We start from the raw sequence: 18,839 nt of genomic DNA on the forward strand, positions 1-18,839 counted from the left end.
GCTTACTTACTTATCTATTTTATTTATGATACAAGGTCTTCCTATGTAGCTCAGTATAGCCTTAACCTGGTTTTATGACTCATACATCTCAAGACTCATGATTTTCCTGCCTCAGCCTCCCAAGTACTGGAATTACAGGCATGCACTTCCATGCCTTGCCAACATTTGTAAGACACCTTGAGGGAGAAAGTGTTAATTCTTAAGAACTTACTAGTTAAAAGACACACTGGAAAGTGTTCAGCTTTAAAAGGTTTATATAAATGTATTTTTCTCTGATTTTCATACAGGCAAGAAAGAGAAAAAAGGAAAACTACCTACACAGGGGGCTAACAACAGGAAACTTGTAACAACCCCACTGGTACAGTTTATACAGCACAACCATGTACATCAGGAATGAGAAGGAATGAAGTCTCCACCTAACACTGAGATTGTCAGCAATGCACGAGGCTCAGGACTCCATCAGCTTCACCCACATGACACATTGAAGCATCAAAATCACATTACTATGATGCCCAAGTTACAGATATGGAAACTGAGGCACAGCACAGCTGCATGACTTGCTCAAGGTCATGTCCCTGCTATCACAAGAGCTGGATGTGGATGTGGGCTCTCTCAGGACCCTATGCAGTGCCTTTTACTAGGTGGGCAGGACTGTCAGGGACTCAAGGTCTCCTCTCAGCCAACTGCACTCTTCAGTCAGCAGTTACATAAGGGCCATCCCGACTGCACTGGAAAGGTCAATGTCTTGCCATCTCTCACTGAGAAGGCAGCAGGGCTGCCCTAGCGGTCTCCACAAGGCTTCTGCCTTCTTCCCTGTCCCTCTTCAGGTGGCATAAGGTAAGTATATGGAAAGATAACACTGGAGGGAAGGGAAAAGGAAAGACAGAGTTGGCAGAAGCTGGAAGTTGTGAGCTAAAGTTTACTCCGCCATTTCTTCTGGTGTGGAGAGAAGTCCCAAGTGTCACACTGCAATTTTCCTGGCAAGCCAGTGCTCCCTGCCACACACTGCACCCCACAGGTGCATCAGCCTCAGCCCTGAGAGCACAGATGGGTGCTCCACTTTATTAGTTGGGCAAGGATGCTAAGGTTCAACCAGACAGATTTTTTTAAAATTCTATTATTGTTGTTAACCATTTTCCAACAAATGTTAGGGCTAATTCTGAACCATTGACACCTGGGCATGCAACCAAACTCAGATGCTTTGTAACACATACAATGGCCACTCTAGGTAATTATTAGCGTGCACATGCTCCCAGCCAGTGTTGCGTTACATGGCCCACCACATACCATCCATCTGGATCTTATTTGGCTGCATAGAGCAGAAAGACTTGGAAGAAGAGACTTGGAAGTTTGCAGGGAGTGTCTCTGATGACCCAGGTGCCACGCCGCGAATGGCCTTTTCTCTAAACTTCTCTCTCCATGAAGGTGCTCTCCTAAAGTGTTTGTCATCCTCCTGGCAAATGAAAACACAGAACAGGCACAGTCTAATAAAGATAACTGTCCTTCAGAAGGACTCCTAAACCCCTGACTGTTTTGCTTTACTTAGCCTTTCCTGGTGACCTTCCAATGTGCTGCACACACTGGAACTTCAGTGTGAGAGGAAGCATGATTACATTCCTGCTGGGCCCCAACTGGAGAAACGAGGGCAGTCCTGGGCACCAGGGATGTGATTTTCTCACCCATCAGAATATTTTATTTCTTACTGTGGACAAGCTCTTGCCTGCTATATAATGTACTTTTATTTATTTTCAAAATATTCCGGCTACAAATAATCCAACAAATGCTTTGCTTCCAGATTCAGCTTCCATCTTCTTTGTGAAAATCAAGTACTCTTGGAGCTCACTGAAGACAATCGTAATGTATGGCAACAGGTGAGTTATGATTTAGCATGAGGGGAAATTTAATATACTTTTGAAAGAAACCTTCCAAACACAAGAACTGGGGCAGGACAGTCAGCTGTCACCAAAACACAACTTAAGACTTTGATCGCAGGCTGCAATCTGTTTGACAATATAGAAATAATTTTTGAAGGTTGCCAAAAATTAAGTAGTGGACCAAGAGCAAGGATCAGTAGTAGAGCACTCAACTGGCATATGTGAAGCCCTGAGGTTGATTCCTAGCAGTGAGAGGAGAAAAAAGCTGAAAACTTACAACATCAAAACGTCTGACAGTCCCAAGGACCAAAAGGTCGGCAAATTCTCTGTCCAAGACATTTCGAGCCTGAAGTAACAAAACAACAACTAAATATATCTGAAGGATGTTACACATTACAATTTTTTAAAACAAAGACTTCAAAGACTCACATGCTTGCAACACAAACTGGAAAGAAAAGATAGTGAAAAATCAAGCATTTGCTTATTTTGAACTACCATATTATAGATTAGTTATGGAAAGTGATTACTAGTTGTCTAGAGTTAAATTTTCTCTCCATTCAAATGAAAAATAAGTATTCTAGAACCACAGAAAAACCAAACACTGTGGCTAAGCAGACAGAGGCACAGACTCCGTTGTCACCTTTCTGTTCTCTATCGGGATCTGTAACAACAGGGCCAATGTGTTGTAATCGAAGGCTTCATCTAAGGCCAGCTGTGCGCCATGAACCCCACTCTCTATGAGGTTGTTTGCATATTCTTTAAGGCCAATGGATATGACCCAGCGAATCACTCGATCATTGCTCCAAACAAGCACATCTGTGAAAGAACAAAACAACTGTAAATGTGGCTTCAGAAAACCTCTTCATCATACATGTCCTGCAATGCAGGGGAAAGATTCCTAGCATGGATCTTGATCCCTCAGTTCCTGAAAATGGACTCCACACTCACAAATACTGACAGACACACACCTAGACACAGCTGTTTTGGTTCTGCCTCATTCTAATAAAAACGTTCCCTTTAGAAGCCTCCCCTAGGGCACTCAGGTGTCACAGTAAGATTGTGGATAGGATATATTCAGGGAACAATACAGCATGATTGGCTGAGGATGTAGCTTGGTCGCAGATCACTTGCCTAGTATGTACAAGGCCTGGGGTTCAATCCTAAGACTGCAAAAGCCATCAGGCTGAGGGTCAGAGTCAGACCTAGCACGTATAAGCATGTTTCCTACACAGACCCCAGAGTCTCCTGAAATGCTTCTCCATCATGAAAGGGGCAGATACCATGACAGTTCAGATACCTTGCTGAGTTCAACACAAACTCTTTGCTTCTGACCTTCTGACCTTCGTTTTCTTTTACTTTTTCTTGTTGTGGTACTGGGAATCAAACTCAGAGCCTTGTGCTTACCAGGTAGGTGCTAAGCCACTGAGCCATACCCCAGCCCCTGTGCTTCTGAAGCTTTGGTCATATCAACATCTTAATATATTACAAAGAAAGAATTTTAAAGACATTCCAGCATACTAGATTTTGGCAATCTTATATCATACAAAGATAATTATTAAATGTATTCTATTACAGACCAAAAAATTGCCACTCTGTAAAAATATACCTGACCACCAATCTTTTCAAAGACTGCTTTTGTCAACTGACAAAATATGGAGAGGGGATATAGAAAACAAATTAAATGTATTAATACATTTCATGTCTGATTTTTTTTCTCAACTTTGTTTTGGTACCAGGGATCAAACTCATGACCTTGCACTCGCCAGGCAGCCGCTGTGTTGTTGAGCTATATCCCCGGCCATGACTTTCTTTTCTAAATAGACCTCAACGTATTCTTTGTTTTAAAAGAATTAAAACCCAGGCCTTGCACAGGCTAGGCAAGTGTCCTACCACAGGGCTACATCCCTGGCCAATAGATAATCCTTTATTTTATTTAGAAAAAGACATCAGAATGAGGATGAAAATAACAGAACCACGATGCAGCCTGAATGAATCAACTATGGAAGACTTGACACAGTGCTTGATCATTATTCAGTAAGTCTCATTTCTTCTCATCACTGCAGTGCTATTAGTAACTACCGAGAATTCTGAGAGACTCTCGTGAGCATGACATTCAGTGTTGTCTTCAGAGAAAATGCCTGTCCCTGTCATACTGAGGGGGCTGTCATGCCCTCTCCTACCTCCTGGCCTGTTTCTGACATGTCTTTCCTTTGCCCACAGGACACTGTGTGGTTTCTGTAAGGACTGCAATCCCAGTTAGTATGGGTGCTGTGGCAGGAGATCACAGGTGTAATCCCAGACCAGGCTACTTAGTGAAATTCTGTCTCAAAATAAATAAATAAATTACAAAATTATGGGTGCTAGGCTATTGGTTGCCTTGACCTCTCCCTCCCTCTGGGAGCAGAACTGTGTGCCCTGCATGCTGCCACAGGCCTTAGAAAAAGCTCCCAAAGCTGTAGTTTTGACCTCTATCCAGTAAGCAAAAGGCAGTGGCTTGTTTGCCTTGCTCTGATCTAATAGCATAAGGCAGCATCTCTGAGAGAGCGTATACAGTGTACAACAACAAAAGGAAAACTACATGAAATAGTGCCAGCCCCAAGAGGGTAGCCTACAGACTGAGATAAGCACACACTGTCTCAGGGCAACCCTTTTCATCCCTCCTCTTGTTATCATGCCAAGCCAGTTGTTTCCACTTAAAAGTCTTCCCTGATTTATTTTTTTGTGGTACTAGAGACAGAAGCCAGAGCCCTGAGCATGCTAGGCAAGTCTTTTTTCACTGAACTACATTCTTAGCACCCCTAATTTTCAAATCTAGTTTTAGTTTCTGAGACAGGGTCTCACTAAATTGCCAGGTCGGCCCTGAATTTGTGATCTTCCTGCCTTAGTATTCTTAGTAGCTGGAACTGTAATTTGTGTAATTCCCAGATAAATGTATGATTATTTTGTGCTTTTTTTTTTTCAGTCCTAGGGATCAAATCCAGGGCAATGCAAGTGGTAAGCAAGTGCCTTATCACTAAGCCCTTGATTTCTTTTTGAGGTACTCAGGAATAAACACAGGGATTTGCACTGAGCTGCATCTCTAGCCCTGTTATACTTTTCATTTTGAGAGAAGGTTTCACGGAGTCCAAGCTGCCTGGGCTAGGCTTGTGACTCTGCTGCTATATCCTCCCAGAGTGCTAGGATTGCAGGTATGTGCCAGCTCAGCTGGCTGCTATACTTTTTCAAACAGGCAATCACCCAGGCTGCCTGGGAGGCAGCAGGCATGTGCTGCATCCATCCGGCATAATGGACTTGCCTTTAACTACATCCTGACTTTCTTCTCTTCTTCTTTCCAGTTCTTTCCGATCATAATTTAACCTTTTCAGGCACATAAGTCCACACTGGAAGCTGTTCCTATTTACAAAATAAGGGGTTATTTAAAGGTGGCAATGTGAAGTCTCTTGATCCGTTAGGAAGAACCACTTGCACTGCCTCACCTGTGAAAACTGTCGACCATTTTCAGCCACCCCCGCAGGTCTTTCTTGGTCAGGTGGTCCAGCATCCGAGCATCCACAAGGCACTCCATGAAATAGCTTCGGTACTGAGGGAGGCCCAGGCTGGGCAGCCACTCATTGCCAATCCACTCGTGGTTCATGTCCCCATATGCAAGTGTCTGATTTCAACAAATGAGTGACATCAGTTCAGATTTTTAATCTAGGCAACATTCTTAAAGGCTAAATGAATGACAATATTGCTTTTCATAATTTCTAAATATTTGGTCTCCCATTCCTACCTTTTCAAATTCCTAAAGTTTTATCCAACAGAAATCATATTGGCAAAATTTTATGACTCATTTAGGACAATTTACCAAGCTATAGAAAAATCATACCTGTCTATAAATTCCTTTTCTGAATTAGTTTTCAATATAATAATATAGGAATAAAGAATGATCATGACTCATGAACAAGTTTGAAGAATCAATTCAAATCATTCAAATGAGCTCTAGCTGGTTTTGATTTTATTTTTAATACTTTGTCTTCCTAAATGACAAGTGTATTTGAAAATCAGGAAAAGTAAATTTAAAATGATAAATGAACAACTAATGAGACTAAGAACAAAAACAGAAAAATACAATTAAATTGAGAAGACTTCAACACTCCTCTCTTAACAACTGGTTCAATATGCCAATCAAAAAACCAAAGGGACTAAGAAAAGGAAAACAATCAGGAAGGCTACAGACTGAAACAATACTGTCAATCAATCTGACCCAGATATAACTTACAGAATAGTCTATCCAACTTTTTCCTTTCTTTTTTTGGGGGGGAGGGTACCAGGAATTGAACTCAGGACCTCATGCTTGCAAGGCAGGTGCTGCAACACTGAGCTAAATCCCCAGCCCCTCCCCACAACCTTTAAAGACAGAGATTCCCATTATATTACCAGGATTGAGTGCAGGGGCTATGCACAAGCACTCCCTATGCAAAGAGATATTGATGCCACTCTTAGTATGATGTCCATCTTAGTTTAATGCCCACTTGTCATAGGACATTATAACAGCCAACTTCTGGGCTCAGTCTCTTGAGTTTTGGCAACTACAGGGGTGCATCATCACATCTGGCTTCAGGACGTACTTTTTTGTGGTGTGGTATGGTGGTGCATGTCTGTAAACCCAGCACTCAGGAGGCTGAGACAAAAGTATTTTGAGTTTGGGACTAGTTTGCACTACATCAAAAATAAGGAATCATGGTAAGTAGGTTTACTGACTCAGGAATAGGTTGGTTCACCAACTGAGGAGGAAAAAAAAATCAATGAAATTTGCCCAATTACGAGATCAGCAAAGAAAGCCATGTCTCATAATACCTTATGTGGCACAAGATCCATCATTCAGTTATGAAACTCAGCATTCTAGGACGAAAGACCCACCGCCTCAATCTATTAAGGGTCATCTACCAAAAGCCTGCAGCTAAAAACCTCACAATGAGGGACCAAATGTCTCCCTGAACGGAAAGAAGCACAAGGGGTGTCCACTGTCACCGTTTATGTTTGGCTGTGCTGGAGACCTGGCCACTGTAATGGCAGGAAAAACATAAAAATGGCATGAGTTGAGAAAAACATAAACCTCTCTTTATTAGTAAATGACACAATTATCATTGTTGAAAAAGTCTATGAAATAGCTATTAGGATTTATACATGAATTTAGCAAAGCTGCTGAATATACAATGAATACACAAAAATTAACATTTCTAAATATACAAAATGAACTGGAAATTGAGATTTTAGAAGTATCTTATATAATGGCACTAAACTGCATAAAATCCTTAGCAACCAATTCAACAGAATATGTCCAATGTCTGTACAATGAAAAATAGACATGATATACAACCACTTCACAGAGGATGGTTCATTATGCTCTCCAGCTAAGGAAGATTAAATTACATTCACAGGAATCCTAAGGTACATTGAGGAATCCTTTAAAATAAAAACTATCCATTCCCATCCATCCTCTCTTGGCTTGAACTCAGGGTTTCATACCTGCTAGGCAAGCACTCTAACCTGAGCTACATCCCCAACCCCTTACAACAGGGTCTCACTAGGCCCAGGCTGGTCTCTAAGTTGATATCTTCCAGCCTCAGCCTCCTGAGTTATGGGATTACAGTCATAAACCACCATGCATGGCCTCCATGTTTGGTTTAGAACAATGGATTCCACTATAGTATTTTATTTGTTCCAGTCAAGATACAAGGGATGGCTAAGCTAAGAGGAATGTTCCAATTCTAACAGAAAAGATTTCATAACTTTCTTTAAATGATGAGTGACAAATATACCACTATGGTAACCATTAAGATACCTAACAATGTTACCATGATGCAGTCCTTTGAGTCATACTTTCATGGGCCTGGGATTCACAGCCTGAATATTTGATGTTTTCTGGCCTGCTGACTATGCTCTCTTCTAATGAGTAGAAGAAATCTTCCAAATAAAAAGCTGTGCGGAAGCAAACCCTCCATATCTCTGTTTACTACTTTTGCAGTTGCTGATAATGCAGATTCTGACAGCTCAGACTCAGTTTGAGGGAGAGCCTCCTCCTCTCCCTGGCTGCCACCACAGCCTTCTGAAGAAGTGTGCAAAGGGACCTCATGCTCCAAGCATGGACAAGTCACGCTCATTCTCAAGGTCAGTAAAATGCGAGCTCCATGAGAGTGGGACTGCAGCTGTCCTGCTCATTAATGGCTCCTGGCAGCTGGCACAGCCTTCTTACACAGCCAGTCATATCTTACATCTGATATGCGAACAGTTCTGACCACACTTGAGTGTTCCTTCCAAAGCTCAGTCAGGAGTGAGGCCACCCAGTGCCAGCACGGGCAAAGCACAATGCTTTGTGCTAGCATAGCTCTGTCCTAGCAGCTCTGTCTGGGAAAGGATGGTGGCAAAGTGCACCAAGCCTCTGCAGAACATTGCGTGTGGGGTAAATCTGGAATCTTCTGCATGGGCCCCTTTTATATGGTCACTGCAAAAAGCAAATGTTAAGCTTATTCAACTACACTTTATGTCTCTGATGCTATTTCATATTGAAGTGGTGACCATATTCTACTTTGTCTTTTGGAATATATTGAAACTTACGTAATTATGAAATGCATCGCTTAATTCACTGATGGTCATTGTTGGTCCTGTAGAGAGACCTCTAACTAGGTGAATTTAAGTGATTCTAGAGGCAGGGAGTATCTAAACCCAGGGAGGGAAACCCAGTTAGTAGCTATTCTCTTTCTTCTTAGTTTTTGTTTCTAAACTTTTTGTAATTTTGAGACAGGATTTTACTATGTAGTTTAGGCTGACCTTGAACTCACTATGTAGCCTATGCTGGTCTCAAATTTGCAACAAACATGCTTGATCAACCTCCCAAGTCCTGGGATGACCCATATGTGTCACCAAGCTCCACCTCTCTTTTTTTCAAATGAACAAACAAAACAAACAACCAAGTGCTATAACTGAATAACCTTTAGAAATGCAAACAGAAGCAACTGTTTCAAGCATCATCTTGGAATCAGCAAATTCTAATCTTCACTCATTTATACTTGCTTTCAGACATATGCTAACTCTTCTGAGCCCCCGAATACTGTGCCACTGGGAAAAGCTGAAGAACTACAAGTCCCCTGGTACTGCACTGTGCCCACCAAAGACCCAAGAGGGCAGAGGGATGCTGGGAATTTAACCAAGTCATCTGACTCAGACACTGTAAAACATGGGGCAGAGCTTTCTGTGTAGTGAAGAATTAGGCAGCTGAAATTCAATCTCTGTGAAGTGATAAGCCTTACTTTCTGAGAACTCCATTACTAAGATCTTTAACTCAACACAGTAGGGCAGTACTTAGTCAAATAACAATATAAAGACATAGAGGGAAAGGCCCCGTGCCAACTTTCAGGTTTAGAAGTGTATTTCATGATTTTTTTCAGCAGTACATTTTAGAACAAAACTGACCCAGCAACGAACTACATGTACATAAACTCAGGAGTTGCCTAAACCAGGCGACTTTGTATAAAAGATTCTATTTATAAATAAAACAACCTTCGTTCAAAGTAATTTCCATGATCCCATATGGGAAATGTTCAAAATTATCCATGAGATGTAATCTTTAATCCTGTGATTTATTTTGATTACATGCTTCAAGTCATTAATGATACTATGAATAAATTAAGGTGTGAAAAACACCTACTAAAGCAGGTCACACAAGTTTACATCCTCAATTGCTTTTCGTTGCTACAGAGTGAAGAAATATTATAGAAAGACGCCAACCTTATCCAGCTTCCCTCCTCATCTTCCTGATGTTAGGTTGTTAGGAATGTAAAAGAACATAACTATTAGTATTAGTGAAATTTAGTAGTGTAAGCAAATTAATTCTGCAGGGAACATGCACCTTGACTGAGTGAAAAACATTCAAAATATCAATGCCTCATGCAAAAACTCATGAAAATCCAAGAATTTCAATTTTCCATGCAAGGAGCAGACTTTTTCCATGCCAACTAACCTCATACAGTAGACTGTTGGGGTTAGACAACCACAACGCAGTGCTCAATGGAGTTCTGTCCAAAAGGAGAAGCAAATTACATCTTCTCTAAATGGGGCAAATCTATAAACTAAATTCTTGTAAAAAATCTAAAAAATGCAAATATGACTATTCGCTATGAGCTAATAACCTAAAAAGAACACATCATATTTGAAACAAATGCAAATTAACTTTTGTTTTCAACAAAAGGCAAAGGGCCCTTTGGTCTGGAGTAGGAAACACACTTTGGAGCATGAGCTGCAGGGCTGACTGACCACTTGAGATGTGGCTGCAAGTGTTTCCATCTCTTCATGTGTTAACCAGACATTTCCTGTGGTCTAAGGTGACCCCAGTGCACCAGCCACATCCAGGGCAAGGGAAGCGTGACAGAAAGGAGAAGGACGCACATATGAGCCACAGGCACAGTAAGGAGCCACGAGGCAAAGGTCACTCTTTGCACATTTTCATTTCAGGCACCCACAGAGAAAGCCAGAGATCATTAACACAGGCTCACCCTCTTTTAAACAATAACCACACCTGGTTAACAGTGTGGTTGGAATATAAGGAGAACAGCACACAATTTCCAGATCACATGCTTAAAAGTATGGATGAGAACATACTTTATATTTCTGAAAAGTTACTTTCCCCAGTAACTGATGATTCAATAGACAGTATTTTCAATAGTCTCACCATGTTGGAGGTATAGCTCACGATAGGGTTTTTGCCTGGCTCTCCCAAAGCACTAGGTTTAAGCCTCAGTAGAGCAAAACAAAAAAATAAAACAAAACACACAGAAAGCAGTCTCACCCCAACACAGGCTAACAACAGGATGCTCTGGCCTTGGCTTCCTGTGGCTGCTTTCAGCAGATGATCCAAAGCCAGAGGAAGCCCAGGAGGCCAGGGCACAAGTTAGTGAGCCACAGGAGAGCCAAACAATGCAAACACCAAAAACAAAGCACTTGTCACCATCTGAGTCAAACCTGAGACTGATGGCCACTCTGCTAGCCCACTGTAAGCTCCCCAAGAACAGCAATTTCTGTGTTTGTAACTGGTGATATGGAGAGTCTTTCTGATGTGAGGTCTAGTCCTTGCCAATAGTTCAACTGAATCACAGAAGCTCCCTTTTGAAAGAGGGTTCTTAAAAGCTTTGAAAAAGCCACACAACATCTTCATTTCTACAAAGCCCACATTAATGTGGAAATAGCTGCAGAACAGACTGATACTGGTTACAAAACATTCCACCAAGGGAAAGTGTTCTTTGGCCATACGTTTAAAAAAAAAAAAGGCTTATTGTTCATTTTCATAATTCTCTAACAACAAAATCTTCACACTTTTTTGTGTATAAAGTTACTGTAGGCAGACCTTGCTCTGCTGCTCAGAAGGATGTCTACATAGCTCTAAGAGTTTGTTTTCTCTCAAACACAGAGGATTGAACATGTAAATGAAAAAACCCTGAACTTTGCAAATTAAGAGCTGGCCTGCTCTTCCCTCCTAACAACCACCAATGTTTCATCAGAAGAGTCACCAGGAAGCTCTTTGAGGGCTCTTCACTACTCCCCAAGTGGACAGCATCTTTGTGAGCACAGGCATGGCTGGACAGACACATGCAGCTCCCAAGACCCAGAGCACCGGCTGGTGCCGTGACACACAACCACAGTGCATCTAGGAAACTCAGCATTTTTCCTCCTTTAGTTCTTGTAGGGAAAAAAAAATCCACAAAGAAGAGAAGCTTAGAACTGTCCAGGAACCAGTGGATTTCTGGGAGGTGACCACCCCTTGTTAGCATGTCAACTGTATGTCACTGGCACCTCTGGACTGCCACAAATTACAGTTACTCTGTAAGTCCCGCCTATATGTGCAGTGATGCAGATGCACTCACACGCACAAGGCTGAAGGAAAGAAGCCACACACAACAAAGTAAGGGCAGCCCAACCCCGTTTGTAGCCGAGGGGCCGTAGCCAGGTGCTTATTTATGCCCGGGAGAATGTATGTAAGGGTTTATACATTCCTGGGCTTATCTGTATATTTTGCTACCTGTATACTTGAAGAAAAACAATATTTTCCGCATATAATTTGCTTAGCAAGTACCTTTATATACAGTACAAGTACTAATTATTGTTTGAACTATGAAATAGAAATCAAAGTTCAAGGATAAAATGCTACTTAAAATGTTAACTTTTCCTTCCTCAAGAGGTCCTTACACTTACTCAGTTTTGACAAATTCATACGTACATTTGTGACAATCAATTTTCTACCTTTCAAAAAGCCGTCTTTCTTAAAGAAGGCCTTTCTAACCAAGTTTTATTCATTTATTTAATTATTTATTTTTTGGTCTTTTCTGAAACGGGATCTCATTACGCAGTTCAAGCTCCTCACACTGTAACCCACTGGCCTCGAACTCACAGTGATCCTCCCACCTCAGCCTTCTGAGTGCTGGAACTACAGGCATGTGCCACCACGCCTGGCTTTAACCACACTTTTACACAAGCAGTTCACACATTTTCTTTGGATCACCTCAACCCCTCCAAGTTAGGGGTTGTACTATGCTTTCCTGAAATTTTAAATTGAAACCACCCTGTATGATTAGGAAGCAGCACGGAAACATTAGCAGGCTACTGCTTTTGTGGGCTCTGCCTTCCTCCTCCACAGAGGGCACACAGAGCCTCTGTGAACATACCTTTTTCAATGTGGGTGGAGCCGAAGGGCTGGTGAGCCACAAGTTTTCCTGGATGGCCAGCCGCAGCTTCAGTCTGTGCAGAGGGTGGCTGATGCCAATCTCTTGCTGGATCTGTGTGTCTGACAGAGCTGACATGATGGCCCCACTTTTCACATTTGCTCTGCAGGCAGCCACATACCAAGCAGGCATCCCAACCCAGAGCTAGAAAGAAGAATGAAAAGACCAGAACATCAGGCAGAGACAGGAGATGCACCGACAAGCTTGTGTCATGTAGCATAGGTCTCTGTAGTAAAGGGATGTACCTCCATCCATTCAACCACGGTTGGCCCGTCCCACTGTGAAAATGGTAAGCCTTGCCTCTGGGCTTCCTCCAGCAACTCAGGCCTGTGAAAAAGAAGACATTCAAATTAAAGAAGCACTGTTACACATCCAACAAGTTAATGGAACAGTCTCTGAGCATTTTCAAAAGTATAACACATATTCTCAGTTCCTTTTATCTTCTACAGTTTTAATGTTATTAACATCATCCTTGTAATGACAGTCACACACATACTATGGAGAATGCCTGAGTAAATAAAAAATGCTAAAGAGTTCTCTGGATTCCCAGTCAAATCACCATTACTTCAGAGAATTGAAGAATTACTACCAACTTATAAAACTCAAGCAGAATTTTCATATCCAAGGTAGTAAGACAATTAGGGGAAAACATGAAACCCTACTTCAACAATGAAGAAACAGTATCTAGGAAGAGGAAACCACACCTCAGTTGAGACATCAGTGCCTAACTTTGTGAGAGACTTTAAAAAACAGTGTTTTGGGGGGGTGGTTGTGGTTTGGGGAATGTTGAGACAAAGTCTTGCTATGTATGTAGTCCAGGTTGGCCTCAAACTCTGTGTAACCAGTCTCCCCCAGTGCTTGGATTATAGATGTGTTTCATACTCCCAGCTGTAATGCAGACTTTTAACCACAAAAAGATTATCGTCTAATACAGCAAACAAGTAACAGAGGACAGTTTCTATTGTACACTGCTCTTTAAGTAAACGGGTACTTGATAAGTCACTGGGTCATTCTGTGGTTTTAACCCATTGATCTCTTCTTTAGCCAGCCAAAGTTCCCAACACCTCCTTCAATGCCGAATGTATCACCAGCACAGAAACTCATGCAATACCAAGGCAGTACTGCAGGGAAGTGGGTAGGTGAGTCTTGCATGCACTCCGTAATGTGATTAGAGTTTTCATATATGCTTTATTTCTAAAGACTCAAGTCACACTTTTACTATACTAACATCTCTAAAAGTGATTTGTGTAACACAGTTATGTGAAACAGTAACATTGTAAGCATGGTAAGTCTGACATTAGAACACAAAGGACAAGTGTGTTTCAGATACACAAAAACCCTAGTCAGTCTCAGTCAATCAGTCTCTCTTCCCCTTTTCTTTCTTTTGGAAACTTATGTTCCTAAGTAAAATGTTTCATATACAATTTCAACTAAGAGTTCCTTAAGTTACCGCTAAGCTTACAGGAACAATCACCAGGGAGTAACTGTACCAGAGAAGGCAGCAAATGTGTTATCTCAGATGGAACAAGAAAAAAAGAAGAAGAAGAAGAACAACAACAACAACAACAATTTTCTAGTTGAAACAAGCAAAGCTATTCACAGAGAAACAGATCAGCAGAAGTGTGCTCCTAAGTACAAGAAGTAGTAGGCTACTGTCATGGTTTATGTCTGTGGCCCCCAGGCCTCATGCATTTGCATTGTGCATTTGTGATGGTTCATTGTCTAGTGCTTGGATTCATGGTGTCAGTGTTACACCCACATAAGAGTGGAGCCAGGATATGATGTAATGGTAGGAAGAAAGTGTATCTTGCTCTTTGCCTGTTCCTACTTGCTGTCTGCAGCCACCATGAAATGTGACCCAGCCATGCCCACCTGCCTTGGAGCCAACTGAGTGTGGACTGAAACCTCCAAAAACTGTAAGAAATAAACTTTTCCTTTCCAAACTTGGGCTTCAGGTATTTTGTCTCAGCAATGAGTAAAAAGTAACTAAGACAGAATTTGGTACCGAAGAATGGGGTTGTTTGCTGTGACTATACCTTACCATGTTTTTCAAGAGGCTTTGGAAATGGCTTGTGGGCAGAGTTTGGAAAGGTTTGGATGTGTTGCCTGGATGCATAGAGCTAGAGCAGCTTAGGCAGTTCTGTAGAGGAGATAGTGGTCACAGCTCAGGAGACCAGAAGGCTGATAGGAAGCCTGATGGTAAAGACCAGGCCTGGGAGATTTCTGCTGGGAAGAAGGACTGCAGTGGTTGTTGGACTCCCCATGATGTGAGTTATGGGTTGGCAGAAAGTTGTCTACATTTTGCTCATGTCCAGAGACTTTGCCTGAGACTGAAACAAAGAGCAATGGACTGATTAATCTTGAAAAAGAAATTAAAAAGCAATCAAATGTTGAGTCTGTGGCATGGCTACTGTAGAGGGCTTTTAGCCAGCTTTATGTTGCAAATCAAGAGGAAAGAGCCCAGCGGGATAATTTGCAATACTGTGAGTTTGGCCAGAAAGAATATTTCAGGAAGGCTGTGGATTGTAAAGACAGTTGAGATTCTGATGGCTGAGGGAAAACAGAGAAATAAGAAAGATGGGCCGGGGGCATCCCAGGAAGCAGGTCCCCACCTTGTGCAGCCTCACTGCAAAGGTAAAAGAATTTTTTCAGAGGAGAAAGCTGCAGAGCACCAGGTTCCAGAATGGCGACAGAGACCACATGAGTTTCCAGAATGGTGACAGAGGCCACATGAGGTTCCAGAATGGTGGCAACATAGAGAAGCTTTTCCTCACAATCAGGTAAACAGAGCCCTGTGATCCAGGCAACTGACCCCTACAGCCAAGAGAGAGAAAAGCCTGAGTACTGCTCTAGCTAGCAGCAAACCTTGGTAACATCCACATGGTGCTGATCTTAGGTGCTAGGAAAATGCACAAATTCTGAGGGTAAGATGGCTTCTACCTCTATTGCAAAGGGCCTGGGAGGCCAAGCTGTGTGCCCCTGAGAGGGCAATTTGTGAAGACATAAAGGTGAAGCCAAAGGTGCAGTGGAGACCCCAAAAGTTTGGAAAAGCCAGAAACATGGATGATCCAAGGAAAGCTCCAAAAAGCAAGCAGAGAGGATTTAAGAGAAAAGCTGCAGGAGGTGAAATCCCTGGAAGTGCCTTGGGGGTGGATTCATGCAAGCCTTTTGGAGCTTGTAACCAGATTGCTTCAGATGCAGAGCAAGGAACTCTAGGACTTAATGTTCGTCCTGCTGGATGTTGGATTTGCTTTGCTTCCAATGCTTTATATTCCCCTGCTTATAACTTTTGGAATAGTAATGTTTATTTTGTGCCTTTGCATTTGAGAAATGTTTAAACTTGTTTCATTTGTACAGGGGTTACAGTTAAGAGTTTGCCATAGATCATGGAGGAGACATGGGACTTGGTCTGTGCAGCAATGCTGAAACTTAAGACTTTGGAAACTCTTGGTGGTGGACTAAATGTCTTTTGTATAAAGGATGTACAAGAGTCCTGGGGGCCAGGGGAGGAATGTCATGGTGTATGTCTGTGGGCCCCCAGGCTTCATGTATTTGTATTGTGCATTTGTGATGGTTCATTGTTAGTGCTTGGATTGATGGTGCCAGTGCTATACCCACAGAGGGGTGGAGCCATACAATGTAATGGCAGGGAGAAGGTGTGTCTTGCTCTTTGCCTGTTCCTGCTTGCTGTTTGCAGCCACCATGAACTGTGGCCCAGCCATGCCCTGGAGCCAACTGAGTGTGGACTGAAACCTCCAAAAACTGTAAGAAATAAACCTTTCCTTTCCCAACTTGGCCTTTAGGTATTTTGTCTCAGCAATGAGTAAAAAGTAACTAAGACAGCTACCAAACCTGGCTACAGAGCTGCTATGACTCATTTAAGGAAACAAGAAACACACACACACACACACACACAGAGAGAGAGAGAGAGAGAGAGAGAGAGAGAGAGAGAAAGAGAGAGTGTGTGACAAACATACAGAGAGACAGACAGACAGACAAACAGACAGATTGACTGACCCCAGGAAGCAGTGTAAATCCATTTCTGGGTAAAGATCTGAAATTCTGTAATATTAAGTGAGGGTCTGTCCTGGATGCTCTGGCCAGGCCAGGGAAGAGGAAGACTACTGTTGTAGGTCAGAAGCACTTCTAGATTATGTGCCTATTCAAATAGACTAAGTAAGAACTATGTCCTCAGTAGTCTAAAAATGATTTTGTTGGTGTTTTCATTATTTTTGATGGTCCTGGGGATGGAACCAAGCACTCATTGAACTAAACCGCCAGCCATTTCTACTATACTTTTTATCTTGAGACAGTTTCTTAAGTTGCCTAGAACAATGGTATTGTCATCATAAATGACCCTCCTGCCTGGACCTCCCAGGTAGCTCGGATGATTAAAGGTACATACCACTGCACAGCTGTAATTTGTGAAAGTACATACCAGACATGTACTGCGAACAAGAACAAGGCCCACTACCTGAAGCTTGGTATAAACTGCTGTTGCCTTTACATCCTTCCTCCTCCTTACACCTGCGTCCAGATGCAGCGGTGGGAGGGGTGTGAAGGTACCAGAAGTAGGATGATGCATTCAAAAGTCATGGGATGTTAGGAAATAACACAGAAGACCCTGGCTGTGGAGTTGGCCCAAGTTCCACCTACAGGGAGCTACACCTCCCCTACCAGGTAGTTTGTGGACTACGAGATTGGGCACCTAACCTTGGTTAACACCATAGGTGGGCACATTAGAGTCCAGTTTTCTTGAGAGTTGTTCCCAAAAGTGTTCAGAAGGATCCTGTGTTAAGATGCAGAATCTGGAGCCTGCAGACACTTCTGCACACCTCTACTCTGGCTCTTTGCAATGTTTGGTGATATGCACAACTACCTTCCTTTTACACTGGGTATTGAAACTGGATCTCTTTTGCTTGCTACTGCACATACTTAGTACAGACACCCATTTGTCCAAATCTGTGACCTGCAAGAACTAAATGGCTTCACAGTGTTTACTGACCTACCTGACTATCCACTTAGGTAAGGTTATCCATCTACCCATATGATTAGTTTGGAATAGGAGAACCACCTATTTCCTCCCCCTCTACTAAAGCTGCAAACATTTAAGCTGTAGCAACATTCATTCTTTTCTTTCTCAACTTCCCAAACAATAACTCTTCCAGCTCTGAGCCCCAAAGCTTCAAACAAGGTAATCAAGCTGGGTATGGTGGCATCATCTATAATCCAGCATGTGGGAGATGAAGGCAAAAGGATTTGAGTTCAAGGCTAGTCTGGACTACATAAGGAGCCACTCCCAGGGGAAAAAAAGGAAAAATTTAAAAAGAGCAAATAAAAACATAGTAACCAGTGGGGGGGGCATACTCTGCAGAATGTCCATCATCTGTGCACACTGAATAGCCACCAAGGGCATCTGAATAATATGTCAGTAATCCTAGATGTTGATGTGTCATATCCATCAACTCCAGAAGAAAACCCCTTTGGTTTCTTCTGATATTTGCTTGCTCCCTGAGCTGTGAGATATCATATCCCAATTGATGTGAGAGGCAGGCCAAGCTGGGGCCCTTTGCAGAAGGTGGCTGGGCACTAGATTGCTCTGTTCCTGACATTGTCAGAGCTTCTTTTCTTCAGCTTATAGCTTCTCCCATAGAACCAAACACTAGACACCAGGGTTGATTTTTATAATATCTGCTCTAATGCCAGGATGATGGTACACACCTGTAATCCCAGCACTTTGGAAGCTGAGGCAGGAGAATTGCTATGAGCTGAAAGTCAGCCTGGGTTACACAGTGATTTCAAGGCCAACCTGAACAACACAGTGAGACCCTTTTTTAAAAAAAGAAAAGGAGGCCAGGAATTTAGCTCAGCAGCATAGCACCTGCCTGGCAAGTGCAAGGGCATGAGTTTGATCCCCAGTACCAAAAAAGGAAAAGAAAGGAAAAGAAACCAAACACACACACACACACACACACACACACACACACACACACACACACACAGAATATCTGCTCTAATGCAAACTGATATGGGAACCTTCCTGCCTTTAAATTAGAGACTGAGGGCTGAGTGTAGCTCATTAGTAAAGCACTTGCCCAGCATTCACAAGGTGCTTTGTTTGATCTGCAGCACCAACATGTATATACATGCATGCATACATACATACATACATACTGTTGGAGGAGGCAGCTATTTTAGATTCCGTCATACT

At 42.4% G+C, this 18,839-nt stretch overlaps 1 protein-coding gene and 1 long non-coding RNA gene across 3 annotated transcripts in view; one reads left to right on the forward strand and one right to left on the reverse strand.

Moving 5' to 3' along the window:
* The window catches only part of LOC100721982 (liprin-alpha-1-like), a 308,156-nt gene that overhangs the window by 4,122 nt on the left and 285,195 nt on the right, over positions 1-18,839 (reverse strand). For both annotated transcript variants that reach the window (XM_063252480.1, XM_063252479.1), the window contains exons 2-8: positions 12,874-12,955; positions 12,572-12,772; positions 5,351-5,526; positions 5,170-5,267; positions 2,515-2,690; positions 2,152-2,220; positions 1,288-1,453 (exon numbers count right to left, since the gene is read on the reverse strand). In XM_063252480.1, the coding sequence (XP_063108550.1) occupies positions 1,288-1,453; positions 2,152-2,220; positions 2,515-2,690; positions 5,170-5,267; positions 5,351-5,526; positions 12,572-12,772; positions 12,874-12,955 (968 nt within the window). The remainder of the gene's footprint in view (positions 1-1,287; positions 1,454-2,151; positions 2,221-2,514; positions 2,691-5,169; positions 5,268-5,350; positions 5,527-12,571; positions 12,773-12,873; positions 12,956-18,839) is intronic.
* On the forward strand, positions 1,784-8,016 carry LOC134476820 (uncharacterized). The gene is made up of 3 exons (XR_010048574.1): positions 1,784-1,871; positions 3,812-3,908; positions 7,885-8,016. It is a non-coding gene; the product is annotated as an uncharacterized LOC134476820 (long non-coding RNA).

This window comes from Cavia porcellus, unplaced genomic scaffold (assembly GCF_034190915.1).
Source record: "Cavia porcellus strain 051 isolate PalLab524CR breed Dunkin Hartley unplaced genomic scaffold, mCavPor4.1 scaffold_7, whole genome shotgun sequence".
In the NCBI taxonomy this organism is placed as follows: Eukaryota; Metazoa; Chordata; class Mammalia; order Rodentia; family Caviidae; genus Cavia; species Cavia porcellus.